Source organism: Neoarius graeffei, chromosome 2 (genome assembly GCF_027579695.1).
Source record: "Neoarius graeffei isolate fNeoGra1 chromosome 2, fNeoGra1.pri, whole genome shotgun sequence".
Taxonomy (NCBI): Eukaryota; Metazoa; Chordata; class Actinopteri; order Siluriformes; family Ariidae; genus Neoarius; species Neoarius graeffei.
In genome coordinates, this window is record NC_083570.1 from 26912354 (window position 1) to 26935700 (window position 23347).

The following is a 23347-nucleotide window of genomic DNA, read 5'->3' on the forward strand; positions in this document are numbered from 1 at the left end:
TGTTTTGTTTTTTTTACAGGGAGTGTTAGAAAGGCACTAAATAAATTGAACCAACTACAATTTGCTCTTATAAATGGTTCACATTTTTGATGTGAACAAGTACAAGTGGTTGTGTTCTATTAGTTTAGGTATAAAATATTTGGCTTATTAGGACCATGAAGGCTAGTGCACATTTTGATACTTAATGCAGAAATCCAGGCTATTCCAATGGGTTCACAAAGATTTGCAGCACAGTTGGTGTTTCATTTCACATTATATAATGAGTTTTCGGTCGGAAGTATTGTCTATATTAGTGCAGGATAGAGACAGCCTAGTGAAGTTTTCCTTTAAACTAAGTGTTTAAGCAATAATGGCCCAAAATCAACCTAACATTTCAAAACATTTTTAGAAATACTAATTTGCTTTGTGTGCAGTTTGTAATTTTCCATTAGCAGAAAACATCCTGAAATAAAAAAACTCAAAGGACACCAAAGTGTTAAAATTAATAATAAATAAATTTATTTCAGCACTGCAATAATAAACACTGGAATGTCGACGTGTCTCCAGAGCATTTAAATTTCCAGAGGGCATCTGATTATTCTTTACATCTGTCTACTTCTTGGGTTTTCTTTCTGTGTGAAGAATTAAAAGAAGAGGGGGGGAAGGGTTTTAAGGCTGGCCCTGGTGAAGGAGTAAACATCTTTAATACAATGGGAGAGGTTTACCGCACTGAGCTCTGGGAAAAGCTCCTCAACTGCAATGTCAAGCAGTACGTAAGTAATCTAAAAACAAGAACAGGCCACAATGATACACCACCCACACCTTATAACTGCTCAGCAAATAAACATCTTGCACACACACATGCACGCACGCACGCACACACTTTACCTGTTTGTTGAGGAGAGGCTGTTGGAGGCAGTTGAAGAGCAGCTGAATACCCTCATATTTATTCTCCTCCCCTATACACTTACCCACGATATCTAACAGATCACATAAAATTACATCAGTAGCCACGGATGAATCAAGCCACAAAATTTCTGATTAATTTCACAAAAAGTTCATGGTCATTGTGTAATGTACAGGGTGTACATTGCACCCTGTACATCACACTCACATTCACACCTAAGGTCAATTTAGAGTCACCAGTTAACCTAACCTGCATGTCTTTGGACTGTGGGGGAAACCGGAGCACCCGGAGGAAACCCACGTGGACACGGGGAGAACATGCAAACTCCACACAGAAAGGCCCTCATCGGCCACGGGGCTCGAACCCGGACCTGCTTGCTGTGAGGCAACAGTGCTAACCACTACACCACCGTGCTGCCGTTGAGAGGATTTACGCAAGAAATTTTGTTTTTCATGGACATCCTGTAATTTCAGAACAAGAGTGCTCCGAGAGCACAACTGGCAACTATGCCATAACTCTCGTAAAATGCGACTGAATTGAATATTATGTCAAGAACTGCTCAGCTAAGTCAAGAGAAATGACAGTCTATCATTACTTTAAGACATGAAGTGTTTCTGAATTAATAAAAAATAAAGAAAATCCACTGAATTCGAAGGTGTCCCCAAACTTTTGACCGACACTGTATGTACAGAAAGACATTTTAAGGTTGAGGTAATAAAATCTGAGAAATCTGCATCGCGGCGGCACGGTGGTGTAGTGGTTAGCGCTGTCGCCTCACAGCAAGAAGGTCCTGGGTTCGAGCCCTGGGGCCGGCGAGGGCCTTTCTGTGTGGAGTTTGCATGTTCTCCCCGTGTCTGCGTGGGTTTCCTCCGGGTGCTCCGGTTTCCCCCACAGTCCAAAGACATGCAGGTTAGGTTAACTGGTGACTCTAAATTGACCGTAGGTGTGAATGGGAGTGTGAATGGTTGTCTGTGTCTATGTGTCAGCCCTGTGATGACCTGGCGACTTGTCCAGGGTGTACCCCGCCTTTCGCCCGTAGTCAGCTGGGATAGGCTCCAGCTTGCCTGCGACCCTGTAGAAGGATAAAGCGGCTAGAGATAATGAGATGAGAAATCTGCATCGCATCAAAACAAATCAGTATTTTTTTTTCCTGTCCAAGCCCACTATATATAATTATGAATATTTGATCAAAATAGTAGTAGTATTAGTGGGTTTCTGAGTACATTTCACAGTAATAAACAAGAGTGCTCCGAGAGAGCAATATCCCCCACTGGCAACTATGCCATAACTCTGGTAAAACGTGACTGAATTGAACAAAATTGCAATATGCGTATTAACGACATATAACAAATTATCCTGTCAAGTTTCATGAAATTCCTCCAAAAATTGTGAGAGGAGGTGGTTTCAGAAGGTGAGTACCCTTCCCGAGACAGACGGACATTGCCACAACGTAATCCTCCTTCAGGCCGTTCGGCCAGCGGGAGATAAAAATTGTTGAGGGAAGTTGATTTCTGAAAGCAAGCACACCTTGATGAAATTGCCAAAGTATAAGTTTGTTAATAAATCAAGGGCATAACTCTGGTAAAATTTGCCCCAATTAAACGAAATTTCAAAATGCGTATAACTGTCATATAACAAAGCCTTTTGCCAAGTTTGGTGAAATTCCTCCACAAATTGAGAGGAGTTGATTTCAGAAGAACGTACATCCTCATGAAATTGTCAAAGTACAAGTTATTTAATCAAGGGTCAAAACTCTGGTAAAATTTTCACAAATGAAATTAAATCACAATATGCGTATTACCGTCATATAACAAGGCCTTTTGCCAAGCTTCGAGAAATTTGTCCAAAAATTGTGAGAGGAGTTGATGTCAGAAGGAAAACACACCTTCATGAAATTGTGAAAGTACAAGGTTGTTTATCAAGGGCTGTAACTCTGGTAAAATGTGACCGAATTTAACAAAATTGCAATATACTTATTACCGATATATACCAAAGAATCCTTCCAAGTTTCGTGAAATTTCTGCAGAGGAGTTGATTTCAGAAGGTGAGCACCCTTCCCGGGAGGGAGGGACGGACATCGCCACGACATAATCAGCCTTCAGGCCTTTTGGCCAGCGGGGGATAAAAACATTCAGCTGACATATTAAAAATCATATACATTAAGTATTTTTACTGGTATAGAAGGGAGTCAAAATAACTTCCACTTATAATTTTCAGCTATTACCCTGACCGTTCATTTTGTGCTCTCAGCTCTCTGGGCACTTGACCTTAAGAGTTTTATAGGCATCACTACAGGCAAACAACCTGTGTCGGGATAACTCTTTACCCTTTACGTGTGATCAACGTACACACACAAGTACAAACAAAATCAGTGGTTTTGAAACTTTTGTAAATCAGGACTTCTTTTTTTGAATTTGTGCAAACATTTACACAGACTTTTATTAAAAGTAAGTTAAATGAGGCCCAATACCATTTCTATTTATAATTTATACCACAGTGCTGGTAAATTCAGGAAGGTGGTAATTCATTTCCTAAAACAGAAGCTCTGATAGTTCCGTCTGCAACAGTTTATATTAATATGCTTGATCCAACACGTTATTGGTTGTGTGGTAATAACTTGGCGCGGGGACTTATATTGGATGCTCAACATAAACATAAAAAAAAAATGTAATTGTTGAAATGACGATGCTTTCTTTCAAACATGAAACGTAGCTTTAATTTAAGGAGTTTAACAAAAATACTGCATTTAGGAATTAGTCATGTTTGACAGTCCCTCCATTTTCAGAAACTCAAAAGTAATTGGCCAAACTATCAATTATAAATGTAAGCATCATTTTTAATGGCTACCTGAAGTCCGGAACCCATGGACATCAGCAAATGCTGTGTTTCCTCCCTTTCAATGCAGGCTTTTATTGCAGCCGCCTTTAGTTTCTGCCTGACTCTGCCATCGGTTTTTTTCTTCAGTAAATGAAAAGCTGCTCAATTGTTAAGATGACTCAGCCATTTAAGAACATTCCATTTTTTATTTTTGCCTTGAGAAGCTCCTGGGCTGCTTTCGTGGCAAGTTTTGGGTCATTATCCATCTTACCGTCTTATCAGTTTTGGAGCATTTGACTAAACCTAAGCAAACAGTATAGCTCTATATACACTTCAGAAGTCATCTTGCTATTTCTATCAGCAGTCAGTCACATCATGGACACCACCAGTTGCCCAGTTGCACTGGCAGCCATACATGTCCATGTCCCCCATATTTGACAAATGTGGTATGCTCTGGATTATGAGCCCTTCCTTTCCTTCTCCATACCATATCATTCTGGTACTTCAAGTCTTGGTTTCATCTATCCAAAGAACCTTGTTCCAGAACTGGGCAGGCTTTTGAGCAAAGTCTAATCTGGCCTCTCTGTTCTTGAGTGTTACCAGTTGTTTGCATCTTGAGGTATTTACATTCATAAAGGTGTCATGATCTGCCCCAGACTACCACTCCGGAGATTTACTATCCCCCAGTTCAGCGCAATCCAGATCCGGGACGGGACTTCCATCTTGCCGGCATTCACTTCCTGGTCTGCTCTGCTGTGTATAAATAAGCCATTCTCAGAAGGGGACTTTGCCAGAACGTCTAGTCTCTTTTTCATGTTGTCTCTGTGCCATTTTTTGGTTCCTGATTTTTGCTCTCTGTTTTGCCTAGTCTTAGCCACAGTTTTTTGTACTCACGTTTTGTAATTTTTTTCTTGTTTTTTGCACTATGGTTATTGTCTGAACTATTTTTCATGTTTTATCATATTAGCACTTTTTCTACCTTGTTGTTGTCTGGATTATTTTTGCTCATTGACTTTTTTTTTTTGGACTTTAATTAAATCATTTTTTATTCATTGGATTTTCTGGTTTGTGTTCTGCTATTCGATCCTAACTCACCACATCTCGCCACCCTTAACAGAAGGTATCTCTAGATTGTAGACTTTGGCGATGATGGGCCTATCTCCTCAAAGGTGTTCTTGTGTGAGGTTTTACTTCAAGGAAAGAATTCTACAATTTAGTCATCTTCCATGGTCTTCCAGGCCTTTTGGTGCTGCTGAGCTCGCCTTCTTTTTAAGAATGTACGAAATTGTTGATTTGGTACCTCAAAGTTTCTGCTTTCTTTCTGATAGATTCTGGGTTGTTTTTTCAACCTAATGATGGCCTCGTTCACTTGCATCAACACCTCTTTGGACCACGTATTGACAGCGCCCATGAAGAGCTACCAAATGCAAATTCAACACAAGGAATCTACTCCAGATCTTTTATCTCCTTAATTTGTTATGAAATGATAAGGAAACAGGTCACACCTGGCCATGAAACTGCTCATCAGTCAATTGTCAAATTACTTTTGAGCCTGTAAAAATGGAGGTAGCTACTACGTTAAAAAAGAAAAAAAAAGACTAATTCCTAAACAGTTGATGTGATCTTCAAATCACATCTTGACTGCTTCATTTCAAATACATTGTGCATTGTGGTGGAAATACAGAGGCAAAATTATGAAAATTGCATCACTGTCCAAATACTTATGAACCTGACTCCGTGTATAATTTTAAACTGTAATCTTCTAGTTTCTCAATTGCAGTCTTGGATCCAGATAGCTGAGGATCTCAGGCCAAATATGGTTGCCCATTTATGGCAAGTCTGTTTAAAAATAGCTCAAATTTTAAGCACATGGTTTTATAGCATTTGGCTAAAATGCAGCAAGTGGTTTAGTGACCAATTTTATTATCGCTGTGTCATATTTATGGGACTTGACCCTTTACTCATCTGGAGTCCATTACAAGCTCCTGCTCCATGGGCTCAGTTTCCTTATTCTAACTGGACTGGAAATGGAGAATTCTGCTCGAGCTTTTAACTAGTGTCATCTAGTTTTAGATAGATCTTTTTGCTTGGTAGACAGTTTCTCAAACTGAGGATTTTGATGAACTGGAATGGGAACACCACTCGCCCCCATTATTACACCAGAACTAGAATGGTCAGATGGAGCAGATAAGAGGGGCTGATTTTCCTCTGCAAAGTAAAATGACATTAATTTAAGCATGGCACCAACCTGGCAGATATTTCATCATCTCTTCAAATGTTTGTTTTGCTCGTCTCTGTTTGTCTTCTGGAGAGCGCTCTTCATTGTTCTCACAGAATACTGCATCTGGGGTTATAAAGAAAGAAAAGAGAAGGGGAAAAAAAGAACCTTCATCCATTATTTAAGTACAATGGATTCAATACACTCTAACAAATGTAAAGTTCACAGAGCCACACTTTAAACTTATTCTAAATTAGAGGTCTGCGCGGGACAGAATTTTCAGTCCCGCTCCCGCCCGCAAAGAATTATGATTTTCAGTTCCGCTCCCGCCCGCCATATTTTGTCTCGCTCCCGCCCGCAAATCCCACATGATGCAGACGTTCGCGTTATTCCTCACGAAAGTTCTTGTCATTGGCTTGGGGAATTAAACATGCTGAGCTTAGCTGAGCTCTCCACTGACCGATCCTTCACCTAGCACACGTAGCGAGGGTGCATGTTGCCAGGCGGCATGCGCAGCTGAGGCTTTACAGAGATACCCAACACACCTACCAAAATCTACAGTGGATATTAAGAATATTGTACATTGCACATAGCTTATATGTCACTCCTCACATTTACATTCTAGGAAATACAAGTAGACCTATAAGAAATTAATATAATTTAAAGACACAGTGTGATGGTGCCCCGCCCCCTACTTTGAGTAGATTTGAGCATAAATATCTACAGCTCACGTTCAGGGGTGCATCGTACACGAGTGAGAACGACTTCCAAATGTCTGATTTCAGGACTCTTGACTTTTTAACGGTAAATGTACCTCTTTTTAAAGCAGCACTTACTTCTGAAGCACTGTGAGCTTCACTAGAGGAGCTCTGCTCTTCTGCCATGATCGGAGATCTCAAACACGGAAGAGCGGAAAGGAATCGGAAATATACGCGAGATTAGACCACATACGCAAATTTAGGCATCTGAAAATGTTTTTATTAATGCCAAATAAAATATCCAGCACAAATTATACATGATAGACATAAATTAATAATTTATAAATTTTATTTTAAACACGTTTTTAGTTTGCGGGACTGCAGCTTATCACCTCTCCCGCCCGCTCCCGCATTGTGCACTCCCCCTCCCGTCCGCGCCCGCAATGAGCTTTCAAAATTTGTCCCGCGCCACACTGCTTTGCGTCGGGTCCCACGGGACTCCCGCGGGAGTGCAGGGCTCTATTCTAAATGTCTCATCTCATCTCATCATCTGTAGCCGCTTTATCCTGTTCTACAGGGTCACAGGCAAGCTGGAGCCTATCCCAGCTGACTGTGGGCGAAAGGCGGGGTACATCCTGGACAAGTCGCCAGGTCATCACAGGGCTGACACATAGACACAGACAACCATTCACACTCCCATTCACACCTACGGTCAATTTAGAGTCACCAGTTAACCTAACCTGCATGTCTTTGGACTGTGGGGGAAACCGGAGCACCCGGAGGAAACCCACGCGGACACAGGGAGAACATGCAAACTCCACATAGAAAGGCCCTCGCCGGCCACGGGGCTCGAACCCGGACCTTCTTGCTGTGAGGCGACAGTGCTAACCACTACACCACCATGCCACCCCTGTTCTAAATGTCTAAACTATAAAAATGAAACCAGACCAGACAAAAACAAACACACACACACAAATAAATCCTCCAACATAGACAGGGAGCACACTGTTGCCCAGTGCATTGTTTTTTTGTTGTTTGTTTCACTTCTCAGCAAAAGTGGCTAACCTCTTCCTCTATAAAAGCCCAGCTAAATAAACAAGTCTGCAACATCAGCTCTTGCAACCAATGACTTGCATATTTAGGTAATAAATAAATAAATAAATAAATAAATAAATAAAGTGCTGGCCAGTAGGACTTACAAATATCAGTGAGACAGAGGACCATAGAAAAGGAAATACACGTGCGCACACAAAATAAAAGGACATATCCACTGATACTACTCAATATATGGACAGTTATTAGTGAGTTTTGTAAGCAAGTAAAACAGACCTCTCAGGAGAGTAATTAAAGAAACAAGGCGGTGTTCTTGTAGGATCTGGTCCAGTTTGTACTGTAGATATTGGTCCATGTACGCCTCCAGAGTCTTCTTAAAAAGTATGCGGCCTGCAGAGAGCACGTGGTGTAGCCAGTCAGGCATGTGGAAAACCACACGACCTAACACACACACACACACACACACACACACACACACAAGCAGCTGTAAATGACATTACTGACGCTGTGGACATAAATATGCATTTATGAGTTAAATAATAAACTCACACAGTACCAGTCAAAAGTCAAACTGTAAATAAAAACAGAATGCGATAATTTACAAAATCATGGAAACCTACATTTCATTGAATACAATACAAAGACAACATATCAAATGTTGAAACTGAGAAATTTGATTCTTTTTGAAAAAATATATGCTCATTTTGAATTTGATGTCAGCAATGTGTTTCAAAAAAAGTTCAGTCAGGGGCATGTTTACCACTGTGTTGCATCACCTCTACTTTTAACAACACTCTGTAAACATTTGGAAACTGAGGAGACCGATTGTTGTAGTTTTGAAAGAGAAATGTTGTCCCATTCTTGTCTGATATACAATTCCAGTTGCTCAACAGTTCGGGGTCTCCTTTGTCGTATTTTGTGCTTCATAATGTGCCAAATGTTTTAAATGGGAGACAGGTCTGGATTGCAGGCAGGCCAGTTTAGCACCCAGACTCTTACTACGGAGCCATGCAGTTTTAATATGGGCAGAAAGCGGTTTGGCATTGTCTAATGAAAGAAGGAAGGCCTTCCCTGAAAAAGACTTTGTCTGGATGGCAGCACATTGCTCTGAAACGTGTATATCATTCAGCATTAATGATGCCTTTCTAGATGTGCAAGCTACCTATGTCATGTGCACTAATCCACCCTCATATAATCACAGATGCTGGCTTTTGAACTGTGCACTGATAACAAGCCGGATGGTCACTCTCCTCTTTAGCCTGGAGGACATGGTGTCCATGATTTCTAAAAAGAATTTCTCCTTTTGATTCGTCAGACCGTGGGACAATTTTCCACTTCACATCAGTCCATCATAAAAGAGCTCAGGTCCAGAGAAGGTGGCAGTGCTTGTGGATATTGTTTATAGTTGGTTTTAATTGCATTTGTGGAGGCAATAATGAACTTTTTTCACAGACGATGGTTTTCTGAAGTGTTCCTGAGCCCATACAGTGATTTCCACTATAGATACCTGTCTGCTTTTAATGCAGTATCTCCTGAAGGCCTGAAGATCACAGGCATCCAGTGTCAGTTTTCAACCTTGTCTCTTGCATACAGAGATTTCTCCAGATTCTCTGAATCTTTAAATGATGTTATGTACCATAGATCAGCCTCTCTCAACCGGGGTGTCGCCTGGCTTCATTAGGGGTGCCGTCAAAAAAATGATATATTCTGGGGGCGTCGTGGCTTAGGTGGATAAGGTGCCATACCATAAATCCGGGGACCCGGGTTCGATTCTGACCCGAGGTCATTTCTCGATCCCTCCCCATCTCTCTCTCCCGCTCATTTCCTGTCTCTACACTGTCCTATCCAATAAAGGTGAAAAAGCCCAAAAAAATATCTTTAAAAAACAAATTATATATTCTAACATTGAAATAAATAAAATGAATTAAAATTCCAAAAAACAATAGTTACACTAATGCAGATCATCGCCGCCTCATGCATCATCAAAATTTGTCTCACAGCCCCCTTTCCCATGTCACATCATCACTGGCAGGGTGTCAGCGTATGGTCAGCGTGACTGCGTATATTTTATATGGGGGTGCTTTGAGAATTTGCATACTTCTGAAGGGTGCTGTGACTGAAAATAGGTTGAGAAACACTGCCATAGATGATGTGATTCCCAAATTCTTTGCAATTTTACATTGAGGAATGTTAAATTGTTGCATTGTTTGCCCACGCAGTCTTTCACAGAGCGGTGAACAACACCCCATCTTTATTTCTGAGAGATTCAGCCTCTCTGGGATGCTCTTTTTATACCCAATCATGCTACTGACCTGTTGCCAATGAACCAAATTAGTTTTTTTTTTTTTTAGCATTACACAACTTTTTCTGTCTTCTGATGCCCCTGTCCCAACTTTTCTGAAACACGTTGCTGACAAATTCAAAAGGAGCATTTTTTTTCCCAAAAATAAATAAATAAATACAATTTCTCGGTTTCAACATTTGTACCATTTGTCTTTGTACCATTTTCCATGAAATACAGGGTTTCAATGATTTGCAAATCTTCACATTCTGTTTTTATTTGTGTTTTACACAGTATCCCAGTTTTTTTGGAACTGGAGTTGTAAACAGGCCATTTTATTTCATAAGTTAAACGCTTAAACTTGACCCATTTCTTGCTCTCTCATGCGCACGCACACACACACACACACACACCTGATGGAAGTTACGTTTGAGGGGTTGGGCAGATTTTATTTAAAAAAAATAAAAACACAACACAACCATCAACCATTCATGGGACTCCCCATTGTTGGCTTTTCTCTACTTTTCATTAAACAAATGTTTTTTGACCTTCCCTTCTTTAGCCTGAGTCTCCTGGGAGGTTTTCACTTCAGACCTCTTAACCCCTACAATGTAATATTTTTTGTTTGTTTGCTGCAAATTGCAGCAGTGCGAGCCCAGGCTGCTTGACTTTATGTAATTCTCTTTAACCGTCAGTCAGTAGTTAGTGTTCTATACTCAAGTTAGCATTATTTAGCGTTCTACACTGAAGTTGACATTAAAATCTGAGTCTTCTTGTTTCACTCTGACACTTTAATAAGGAGACTGTGTCCTCATTAAAGTGACCGAGTGGAGCAAGTAGTTCTAATCTGTGTTGTGGAATGTCACAAATAGTTCTGTTGCAACTGCATTATTTCATTGTATATGCTAATTTTATTTGCCCACCACTGTGGCTGGTAGGTTGAACAAAATCACCTACATTTGTTGGGTGTTAATTTCCAACACACACACACACTTGAATACTTTTATTTGAACCCACTATTAAAAATTAACAGGATTCAAATATTATCAAGGTTTACATCAAGGGTATAAAAAGCATCGCCTACGCCACACTGCAAGGCTGCCTATTACAGCTGATATCAAGCAGAACTTCGCCAATTGTTTAGATTTTACTCTGGAAAATCCTGCCAGTCTTAACCCACTCACTGTTAATTTATGTACGTGCCCCAGACTACCAAATATCAGGACGATGAATGTACAGGAATAGCCAAGGCTGGTAATAGCTGCAAGTAGGGACTGATATTTGGCCATTTTGTCATAAAAGGCCATGTCCATATATGTATCAAAAACACATCCTACTTCAACTACTACTGCCTGCTTTCTATCGATGTCCTGAAGTACAATGTCAGGGGTGTTGGGGATATTGCCAAACACATCCTCAGTGCTGCCGAACCACTCCGCCGTCAAGTGTGAATGTTTGTGCATACTTGGGAAGAGTGGCTCAACAGCACTGCCGATGAGGTCCACAATGCGATCATGACGTGCAGTATAGAGTGGTTTATACATGCTGCAACCATTCGCAACATGTGCGACTGACTCCAACTGCACGTCATGGTCAGCATGCATCAGGCAGTGTGGCTGATGATGTTCAGGATACCACAATGCCAGGTTGTATTTTGTTGGCAACACCTGCAGTCTAGCCTTAATAATAAAACAGAGAATATCCTCCCCCACAGCAGCATTCCTGTAAACGTAGTGTGAGACAGTGTGGTCGGCAAAGTCAAGGACTGCCAACTTTCCCTGCATTCTCAATCCTGTCCAGTGCTGTTTTATTAATAGGTGCTTGCTGCTGAGGAGGGTTCTCCTTGCTGTTAAATTCTGTAATGTGTGTTGTGATCCATTGTAACAGATGGTGGCTTCCACAGATATGGACGGGTCTATGACTACTGTGTCAAATGACCCTGCTTGGGACAGTATGTTTTCCCTTGTCCATTTCAGCTTGACCTCCATTCTGTTGCACAGGTCGTTCAGCTCTGGCCAGTCAGAATGGACCCCAAAGCCCGTTGCCCGCGTGTCTAATTTCCCATTGCTTTTTTTCCTAAATCCCAGGAAGCTGTCTTCATTGGCTGTGGCTAGGGGAACTTTTCTTTTCCTGAGGTCCAGCAAGAGAGAAACTCTTGCTAGCTCTCTGACTACAGCATCGTTGTTGTTTAACATGCTGAGGAGGTGTGCCAGCCTTGTTGCAGTATAGGTCCACTCAACATGTGGCACCCCAAGCCCCCCTTCTCTATGGGACAGATAAATGATGTCCCGTGTGGTATGAGAGTTTAGTCCCAGCCATTTTCTGACAGCATTCACTGTTGTATTGTCTAGATCTTTAAGGACATTTTGGGGAATGTGGACATTGGCAAATAGATGGTGTATTTTTGCTAGGGCCACTTCTCTAATGGCCTCTATTTTCATAACTACAGGCAGTGGGGAAGAGTCGATCAAGGAGATCCTGTTCTTGTAGGCCCAGGACAACTCCTGTACCTGCTCACCCCACTCACCTGCAATGTTAAACTTGTGGCCAAGATAGGTGCATGTTTCATGGCGTGAGTACACTTTGATGGGCTGTCCCATGACCGTAAAGCAGGGGGGGTTGTCGGCCTTGGACTTATACCAGCGGTTACTACCACTGCGACGTTCATAAAATGCTGCACATTTGGTGGGTTTCACCTCCAGTTTTGACCACTGCAGGAACTCATCAGTATGAGCTAGTATATTGGTGATTACCCTCTCATCTCTAGATGACATCTGAACATCATCAGCATACCCCTGCACAGGGTTTGGGGATCTTAATTGGGGGGGTGCACACTGGCAGAGCCATTTCAACCACTGGTTGATGGCCAAGATGAAATGTACAGCACTCCAAGGGCAGCCTGTTTTAATTCCCACCTTTAGAGGTATTGGCTCTGTCAGTTGCTTCCCACAGATGACTTGAAGGAAGGATCCCTTGTACACACCTGTTATGACATTCAGAAAGGGCTGAGGTAGATAGATTTCCTCCAGTGCACTGAGCATCACGCTGTGAGATAGTGTTCCAAAAGCATCTCTAAAGTCCAGAAATAGAGTGTAGAATTTACATGATTCATGCTTAAAGTCATCAATACCAGTCTTCAGGCAGAACACATGTTCATTCATACCTTGTCTGTCTATGTAAGCTTTTTGTTTAGGTGACAAAATTTCTGCATCCACAAGCCATGGGAGAATACGGGCAAGTAGGCATTTCATGAATACCTTGTAAACAGTAGGAAGGAGAGAAATATCTCTCCATGTAGAGGGGTCATTTGGGATATTGTCTTTTTTCGGTATTCTGTAAATGAGAGCCCCCTTCCAAGAGTCTGGCGCTTTTCCGTTTATCAAACAAATGTTGAATATATTGGTCAGAATTTTTGTAGACCAAGGTTTTGTGGCTTTCAATGTTTCATATGTCACCCCATCATATCCACTAGCTTTATTGTTTGGCAGGTAAGTAATAACTTTCTCAACCTCATCAAATGTGAAGTGAGCAGTGGAAGGATAATAAGCTGGAGCTGCCATCTGAACACTAGTAGACCACGGAGGCAGAGTTAGTGGTGGTAAAAGGGGCGATTGACATTTAGCTATGTAATAATTATACACCTCGCTGGTGTTATTGACAGTAGGTACAGACAAAGGGAAAACACTATTATTGAGAATTATGTCAATGGCCTTTGCTCTGCGATGTTGCCATAGGTATGAAAGTTTTTCTCTGCTCACTGCCCTTTGTTGTCGTTCCTGTTGTCTGAGTGACAGCTGGATGACGTCTCTCACGAGGATCAGCTGTTTCTCGATCCAGGAAGTAATGGACGCCGATGTTTGTTCCATTGGATTTTTATGGCTCAAAGGAAACTTTTTCAAGATTCGGAGCACATATTTCAACAGTGGTAATCCAAAGCTTTTCCCATCATGGTATGTTGATCGGAATGTCCCGTTACAGAAGAATACCCCGACCAAGATGGACACGACTTTACTCCATTTCGCTGGATCTCCGGAGCATACAAAGTAAGTCCTGTCTTGGAGCAGCTTTGTGTCCAGTATTTTCCTGAACTGTCTTTCGTAGCTCTCAAACTTTTCCCATTCATGCCAATGTAGTTGGCGTAAATAGTTGTTAAAATCATGGATAATATCCTGATTCAGTGACAGCTGCGGGACAGGGTTGTGGGTTTGCAGCCGCTGTTTGTATATGCGGCCACTGATCAAGGCTTGCTTAAAGGCTGATCGTAATACTGTGACAAGGCACATGCTGTATTAAATATCCGAGACGCATCACCTCTGCTACATTAACGACGGCAGTTACAACGGGTGCGGTGTTAAAGTTTTTAATTTGCCAAAATTCGGTACAGAGCTGAGACTCACGCACCGCTCTGCTCCCCGGGCATGCACGCGCACGCGCGCACACACACAATATTTGCAATCATTCATGCCTGGAGGAAGCCCCACAACACCAGCAAAACTTACCATCTCTCAGAAAACTTGCAATTACAAATACTTGCGTTTGTAGTGTTGCAATGTGCATTTGCACTGATTTTTTTTTTTTTAAAGTTCTGCAGAGGTGCGACGTAGCCCAATGTAGTAATGTCAGATAGTTCACTGATGGCAGATGCCATAAGCCTAGGTCACAACCGGACGTACGATTTTTTGGCCGTGCGATTTTTGGCGTTTCCCAAATCGCTGCGCTTTTTTTTGTTTGTGGAGAAAGACACACGTTGGCCGTAAGTTTGTCTTGCAACCTGAAAAAAACAAGCACCCGTAGAGTTTGTTTGACATGACAAAGAACCTCTGCGGCTGGTCTGCGGCTAGTCTACGGCTCGAAAATCAGCACGTCACACACGCGCCCTCCGTGCGTTTCTTGCATTTTTTGCATGTAGACCGGCTGTAGGAGCACGTACGGCCAGTTGTGACTGAGGCTATAGTAAAAACACCTCAGACATATCACATCTTGCCTCGCTTAAATTCAACATCAAACTCACACCAGTTTGAACATTTTGGCTTAATTTTACATTTCACAAAAGAAAGTAAGGGCAATAGCTTGGAAACAGAAATAATTTTCCATGCTCCATTTTCTTTTTCCATACTTATCCAGACCTGGAAATTACTAAAATCAAATTCCATACTTTTCTATGCTGCATAGGAACCCTGATGGCCAAGTCAGAACCTCCTGGCAGATGCAACCATATTTTGGGGTAAAGTAACCTGGTCCTGGAAATTCATGATGTCAATCTTCAGAACCACCAGCCACAAAGCTTTCTGTTGCCCTTTTGTAACTGATGCTGTTCATGTCCAAAAATGAGCATGGTGTGAAATTTAATGCCACTGGTTATTCAGAAAGTAGTTTTTGCTGGATACACCAAATATATATAATAGCCCAAGAGAAATCAGATCATGAGGTTCAACCCTGTTTTATATTAGCAACCTAAACTGAGTGGAACTTAGTAACTGTTCACTCTCAGATCCTAATGGGACTGTAAATTGCCTTTACTGCCTTTATTAAAGGCAGACACTCTGGGACTGTGGTGGTTTTACGATAAGAGTGCTTGTATTAGCTGTAAAACATAACTATAAGGGGGCGGCACGGTGGTGTAGTGGTTAGCACTGTCGCCTCACAGCAAGAAAGTCCGGGTTTGAGCCCCGTGGCCGGCAAGGGCCTTTCTGTGCGGAGTTTGCATGTTCTCCCCGTGTCCGCCTGGGTTTCCCCCACAGTCTAAAAGACATGCAGGTTAGGCTAACTGGTGACTCTAGATTGACCGTAGGTGTGAATGCGAGTGTGAATGGTTGTCTGTGTCAGCCCTGTGATGACCTGGCAACTTGTCCAGGGTGTACCCCGCCTTTCGCCCATAGTCAGCTGGGATAGGCTCCAGCTTGCCTGTGACCCTGTAGAACAGGATAAAGCGGCTAGAGATAATGAGATGAGACATAACTATAAGGTGTGCTTACACTAGATCTAGACTGTTAATGTTTCTCAATTCAATTAATATTTCCTGGCTCACTTAGACTTACTGCTTGGTTACATTTTCAGATTTCTTTATAAAAAAAAAAAACATCTGTTGAACTGAGGTCATTCAAATGAAACTGCTCAAATAAAGGTTCGACTGGCAACGTATGTATTATTTTACAGTAAAATCTGTTACTTACACTTACTTGGACAGATACAATGCTGGTTAAATAAGATTTAGTTCTAGACCCACACTTGCTGTGTTACTCACCAACATACATCATGTAGTCATAAGCACCCTCCAGCTCCATCCGCTCCAAAAAATAGTTCTGCTTATGTTTCCTGTCCATGCTGTCTGCTTGGTCAGCGTTGTTCTTATAAAGATCATTATAGAGCTAAAGAGCAGAGAATAAAGGAAAAAAAGTATCTATGAATAGTCATAATAAAAATCAACCAGTTTTGTCTCAGTGCACTCTGGCACTGGGAGCTCAGCAATTAAGGTCTTGTACAAGTGACCAGGAGGATGTGAGCTCAAATACTAACACTACCAAAGAAGCTTGAATGAGACCTTTAGTTGTGAACTGCTCAGCTATATACTTAGATTGTATTCTGCCCAAATATTTTTTCACCTTACAATGTCCAAATCACTACTCTATGTCCATCCATCCATCCATTTTCAACAGCTTATTCGATCTAGGTCGTGGGGGCAGCAGTCTCAGAAGTTATGCCCAAACCTTCCGCTCCCCAACCACCGACTCCATCACCTCGGGGGGGATGCCAAGGCGTTCCAAGGTAGCTGAGAAATATAATCCCTACGGCGTGTCATGGGTCTGCCCCAGGGTTTCCTCCCAGTTGGAAATATCCGAAAACACCTCTGGGAGTCTAGAAGGTATCCTAGACAGATGCCCAAACCACCTCAGCTGAATCCTGATGTGAAGGAGCAGGGGATGTATTTTGAGCCCCTCGCCCCATCATTAAGGCTGTGCCCAGACATCCTGCGGAGGAAGCTCACTTCTACAATCTTATTCTTTCGGTAATTACTCACAGCTCGTGACCATAGGTGAGGGTTGGAATGCAGATGGACAGGTAAATGGTTAGATTTGCCTTAGCTCACTCTTCACCATGATAAATCAGCAGAGCATCTGCATGACTGACTACCGGTCAATCTCTGTTCCTTCTTCCAAAAAATGCAAAAAAACTGAAAATTTTGCATTTCCCTTGAAATACTTGGCATTTCATTTGAAATTTCACACTGGGCATCAAACACCTTGGACTCTGTGCCTCTCCACTCTTCTTCCAGATCTTGATTTCCAAATGAAATGCAAAGTTTATTTTCATCTGAAAAGAGGACTTTGGGCCACTGAGCAACAGTCCATTTCTTTCTCTCTTTAGCCCAGGGAACACGCCTCTGATGTTGTCTCTGGGTCAGGAGCGGCTTGATATTGGGAATGCAATGGTTGTAGCCCCTTTCCTGAAGACGTGTGTGTGGTACCTCTTGATGCACTGACACCAGCCTCAGTCCACTCCGTGTGAAGCTCTCCCAAGTTCTTGAATTGACTTTTCTTGACCATCCTCTCAAGGCTGCAGTCATCCCTGTTGCTTGTGCACCTTTTCAGCAGTGAGCTTCTGTGGCTTACCCGCCTTGTGGAGGGTGTCAGTGATCGTCGTCTGGACAACTGTCAAGTCAGCAGTCTTCCCAAGGATTGCGATTGCGTGTACTGAACTAGACTGAGAGATACATGGTATACTGTTTTACTCAAACTCAAAATGAAATATTCTAAAACTTTGAGATACTGGATTTCTGATTTTCATGAGCTATAAGCCATAATCATCAAAATAAAAATTTTAAAAGCCTTGAAATATTTCACTTTACATGTAATAAATATATGAAAGTTTACCTTTTTGAATTAAATAACGAAATTACTTTCACGATATTCTAATTTTCTTCGACGCACTCGTATTAACAGTTGAGGTCAACAGCACTCCATCCCTGCTGTAAACAGTATGGGTAAAGCACTGCTTTCCCCTCCTCAGTCGCCTGACAGTTTGCCAGAATCTCTTTGAGGCCGACTGAAAGTCTTTTTCCATTGCCTCACCAAACTCCTCCCATACCCGAGTTTTTGCTTCCACAACTGCTGCAGCTGCGCTCCACTTGGCCCATCAGTACCCTTCAGCTGCTTCAGGAGTTCCACAAGCCAACCAAGAACACTTCCATCAGCTTAATGACTCCCTTAACCGCAGGTGTCCACCACTGGGTTCAGAGGTTGCTGCCATGACTGGCACCAACAACTATGTGACTACAGCTCCATACAACCACTTCAGCAATGGAGGCATGAAGCACAGTCCATTCGGATTCAAATGTCCCCAGCCTCTCTTGGAATGCAGAGGCAGCTCTGCTGGAGGTGCAAGTTGCAGATCTCTCCAACTGGGGGCTCTGCTATACATTCCCAGCACACCTGCACTATACGTTTGAGTTTGCCAGGCTTCTCCAGTGTCTTCCCCGCCATCTGATCCAACTCACTACCAGGTGGTGATCACTTAACAGCTCATCTCTTCACCCAAGTGTCCAAGAGATATGGCCACAGGTCTGATGATGCACCTACAAAAATCGATTATCGACCTAGAGTGCTATCGTACCAAGTGTACTTATGAACACCCTTATGCTTGAACATGGTGTTTGCTATGCCTCGCACAGAAGTCCAATAACGGAGCACTATTCGGGTTCAGGTCAGGTAGGCCGTTTTTCCCAATCATTGCCCATGTGAACATTAAGTCCCCTAGCAAAATGACAGTTTCCCAAAGGGGTGCCTTCTAGTACCCCACCCTAAGGCCTTCAAAAAGGCTGAATACTCCACACTGACTTTTAGTGAATAAGCACAGTCAGTGCATGTGCCCCAACTTGAAGCCTCAGGAAGGCAACACTCCTCCACCGGAGTGAACTCCAACCTACTACACCAAACCAGGGGGCTATGAGAAAACCCAAAACTGCTTGCAACCTCTCACTGAGGACAACAGACGTAGAGTCCAGCCCCTCTCCAGGAGTTTGGTTCAGGAGCCCGTACCGTACATTGAGGTAAGCTTGACTATATTTAGCTGGTACCTCTCTACCTCCTGCACCAGCTCAGGCTCCCTTCCAACCATAGAGGTTACATTCTACATTCCACTAGCAAGTTTTGTTAGCTGGGAATCGGACTGCCAAGGCACCCACCTCAAACTACTGCCCAATCCACAAGGTTCCCCCTGCCAGTGGTCAGCCCACAGGAGGGTGGACCATAATGCTCTTTCAGGCTGTGTTTGACTGGCTCCATGGGTAAAGGCCCAGCCACCAGGCACTCACTGACGAACCCATCCCCCAGGCCTGGCTCCACCCTGTTTTAGACAAAGTATCTGTGTCCTTACATATGCTACTCTATGTAAGGAATTTTATGAAATGACACGTTACGTAATAGTTTATAATTCCATTTAAATGATATGGAATGTGAATGAAGCAAAACAAATTTTCTCCGCCCACTGTCAGTGTAAGGGTGTTTCACACATTAATTAATTAAGCTCTGGGTGGCGCACCTTTTGTGCTGCTATGGAAAACACAGCTCATGCGACATACACCCAGAACACTGTTACCAGTTCTAGCTCATAACTAACTAGAGTGCTCTGGTCTCTAGAAGATGCTTTAACTCAAAGAGCAAAGAGGAATTTGTTTGCCTTCATTGTGGTTTTGAGGCAGAACTTCCTGTGCAACTTCACAGTTAAATGTACACTGATGACTGTCCTACAAATAAACAAATTACTTCAGTGAATATTACAATGGTGGAATTTCAGAAATGTCTCTCCTTATACTTGCTCACAGATAAGACCCATGTGGTGCAACCTGATTGACCCAACTACTGCAAAGAAGTGCGTATAATGTTAAGACTGAAGCCTGAGTCTCACATTTTAGCACAAGTACCTTTTTGTTGCTGCCAGCAGTGGGGCTAAGCACGGTGAGTTCAGGACGGCTTGGTTTGGGTTTGGGTTGCTCGCATGAGATGAAGAAGGACTGGAGGAATGGTTCCAGGTTCTGTCCTTTCTGCACAGAGGATGTATCTCATCACAACTCAGTTTACAGACAGACTGCTCTTTTGTAAGAAATCTTACAGCTGGGATTATTGTGGCAGTTTGTACTAATGACATAATAAAGTGCATGCTTCACCACTCACCTCCTTGATGAGTTTCCCTGGTACGGACTTAAAAATCCTTCCTGGAAAGTAAGGATGCAGAAATAATGGAAGCGCAACATAGAGTCACTGACCTGTACCTCATGTTGCAGTATTCCAATGCATACAATCATACACATACAGGTCAATAACTTCAGCTCATATTTCCATCAGACATCACAATGGAGGAAACATGATTTCAGTAACTTTAACTGTGGCATTGTTGTTGGTGTCAGACATGCTGGTCTGAGTTTTTCAGAAATCTTGTGTGATTTTTACATGCAACAGTCTGTAGAGTTTACACAGAATCCGGTTTTGCATATGACAACACACTGTTCACGGATTCGAGTTTTACAGGGAGGCTACAGTAACTCAAATAACCACTCTTTAATATCAATCTTAAAAACTGTCCAGTTTCAGTAAGATCACAATTCCCACATGTGAAGCTCTTGACCTGTATCTGCATGATTGTATGCATTGTGATTGATGATGAGATAACTGCCTGAATTTCCAGGTGTCCCTAATAAAAAGGGGTCGACGAGTATAAGCATTTTATTCAGTGCTTTCCAAAATACCAAATAAAAGTACTGGCCTGAGTTTCCCAAAAGCAACGCAGCACAAAGATCATTGTTAACTGGTAGCACGAGCAGGACAATGAATACTCGCTCTCCTAGTTAAGACGCTCTTACCATTAAGAGGCTTTTGGGAAACCCACCTCTGTTCATTTGTGTGACTTGACAAAATATAATCATATGGTTGAACTTCATTACGACAGCTGTCGAATAGTGCCACTTACTGTATTTTTATTTACTGTTTGATGGTCTCAAACGTATTAAGGCAGCAAGAAATTCCACTAATTAACTTCAACACTATTTTGTTTACCACAAAATTCCATATAGACCCTTCCCACTGACGTCACCAGAAACCGGAAGTAAACAAACCCTGCGCCATATTGGAAGACCAACAAACTCGTGATTAGGGGGAAATAACGGCAGCGCACGGAATTTAAACCCACAAGGCACTTGATTCATCATAAACCTACAATGGTAAACTTTTGTGCTGTGTTAGGGTGTTCTAACAAAGCTGATGGGAAAGGTGAAAAGAAGTCTTTCTACAGAATACCAGCTGTGATTGAGACACAAGCAAACCAAGGAGCTTTCTGCCAGGAGACAGAGAATAAGTGCATTACTGAGTGTCTGTGAGCAAAGGAGAGCCTGAACGTTGCAACCTCCCTATTGGCTGTTTATTGGTTGTTTGTAAAAATGTATCAATTGTGCCCTTCCCACGGGAATCATCGCGGGCTCGAGAGATGAGACCTGACGAGTTAGTTCGTTGGTAGCAGAACAAAATGTCTGGACACAAATCGGGTTTTCAGAAAAGGAAAGAAAATAAACGGAGGGTCGAAAATACAAAAAAGGAGGCAGAAAAAGCAAAATGAGTTAAGGTAGGACAAATGGTTACTTTTCTGAGGCAGCCCGCCATGGCTGCAGGCTTTCAGTTGTGTCATTGAATGGTTACTTTTCTGAGGCAGCCCGCCGTGGCTGCCTGCAGGCTTATTTATTATAGCCCATTTAGTTAAAATAGTTGATATAAAATGTTTATAGTTATGTGATGGTTGTCCTCAGTGTTCGAACTATGCCAATATTTTTTGGGGGTCCCTTTTTTTCCCCTGGGGGGTGCTTGCGCTTGTCTCGGAGCGCGGATCTCCAAACACATGAGAAGCCTATCTTACGCACATATCACGCGGACTCCACACACGCATCGCGTCTGAAGTCATAACTCATCAGGGGAAATCGTGTCCGCATTGGCATGTTCAAAAAACAACCTCGCGTCAACAATGATACCACACGCAAGAACAAAAAAAACAGTCAGGCTACTCAACAACCAACCTGGCAGCAGCAGTCGTTGTCATATCGGTTTATTTTATCTTTGATGTAAACACAACACTTCGGATATGCAAATGCTTCCCGTTACACACGATTGCTATGTCAATAAACATCATTTTGCCAATATTTTAGAGACCCCCCAACATTTCCCAAATCACGTTTTCAAGGGATCTCATGTCTGTTTCAGGGGATCTCGGATCTCCCGAGTACCCCCGTAGTTCGAACACTGGTTGTCCTGATTTAGACTGGTGTGTTTGTTTGTTTGTTTTTTTGGGGGGGGTTGTGCGATATTGCACCCGGGTCCAGATTAGGGCAGAACCGTCCCTGGCTACATTTCAGGTGTAGTTTGTTTTATGTATGCATGTACTTGCATAGATGTGTACTTGGTCTTCCAGTATGGCGACTACCGAAATCTCGCGGCGCGGTGACGTCATGCGGGAACCCTCTATATGTTCCATGTGTTATTTCATAGTTTTGATGTCTTCAGTGTTGTTCTAAAATGTGGGAAAACCTATACTGTAAATGAGTAGGCGTGTCCAACTTTTTGACTTGTAAGGGCAAGTCAGTTGTATACGCCTTCATCGGTTATTCAGTAACGTTCCACAGACTTTTGAAAAAAAAAAAGTGAAAATTTTCAAAACAATTCATGTTGGTCTGTACTACGCTTTGCTGGAATCTATAATAAAGAAAGAACGCTATTGTGAAGCTGAACTCAGTAATTCTCAGACAACCAGAATCAAACTACGTCTAATTAATCACATTTTGACAAGCCACTCATCTTTAAAAGGTCCAACAGTGATTCTCTGGGACTTTCGACATGCTTAGTCTTATCTTTCATAAATCTTATAAAAGGCTAAGCTCAGATGTCATTTATAAGCTGATAAGGAGTCAGAGAGTAGCACTGAAACTCAACATAGCAGATGTGCATATGCATATGAGAACATTTCCGCACCCAAATTGACGTCAGGCAACATCTTGTCAAGGAACTGTGTCTCTGTGCTATAAGGGGAGAGGAAGTCTGCCAACAGCTGACTGTTACTCAGCTCAGGGTGTCGCAACAAGTTCTGCAAACACAACATGTAGGAACACAATGTAAAAATCAGACCAGAAATGGTAAAGACGGATGATCTTTTGGAACCATTGGAAATAAATTATACTAACAGGACGTCATAGACCCGTGTTCATCTCTTCGTTTTATAGCAATACAAATGAGTAATAAGTCACCTGGGGTCATGCTGTTATAAGATAAATAATGGGCGAGGTGGTGTAATGTGGCCCAATGGGAAATGTTACATTTACCAAAAACATTTTGAATTCGTTTACCATCCTTATGAAATAGCTA

At 42.3% G+C, this 23347-nt stretch overlaps 1 protein-coding gene across 4 annotated transcripts in view; it reads right to left on the reverse strand.

Annotated features, from left to right (window-relative positions):
• Positions 1-475: 475 nt before the first annotated feature.
• snx14 (sorting nexin 14) overlaps positions 476-23347 on the reverse strand; it is a 160101-nt gene continuing 137229 nt past the window's right edge. For all 4 annotated transcript variants that reach the window (XM_060914039.1, XM_060914036.1, XM_060914037.1 and 1 more), the window contains 9 exons: positions 22958-23069; positions 20123-20163; positions 19873-19992; positions 16198-16321; positions 7949-8113; positions 5952-6047; positions 868-959; positions 705-761; positions 476-611 (listed from right to left, as the gene is read on the reverse strand). In XM_060914039.1, coding sequence (XP_060770022.1) covers positions 582-611; positions 705-761; positions 868-959; positions 5952-6047; positions 7949-8113; positions 16198-16321; positions 19873-19992; positions 20123-20163; positions 22958-23069 — 837 coding nt within the window. In that variant the 3' untranslated portion in view covers positions 476-581. The remainder of the gene's footprint in view (positions 612-704; positions 762-867; positions 960-5951; positions 6048-7948; positions 8114-16197; positions 16322-19872; positions 19993-20122; positions 20164-22957; positions 23070-23347) is intronic.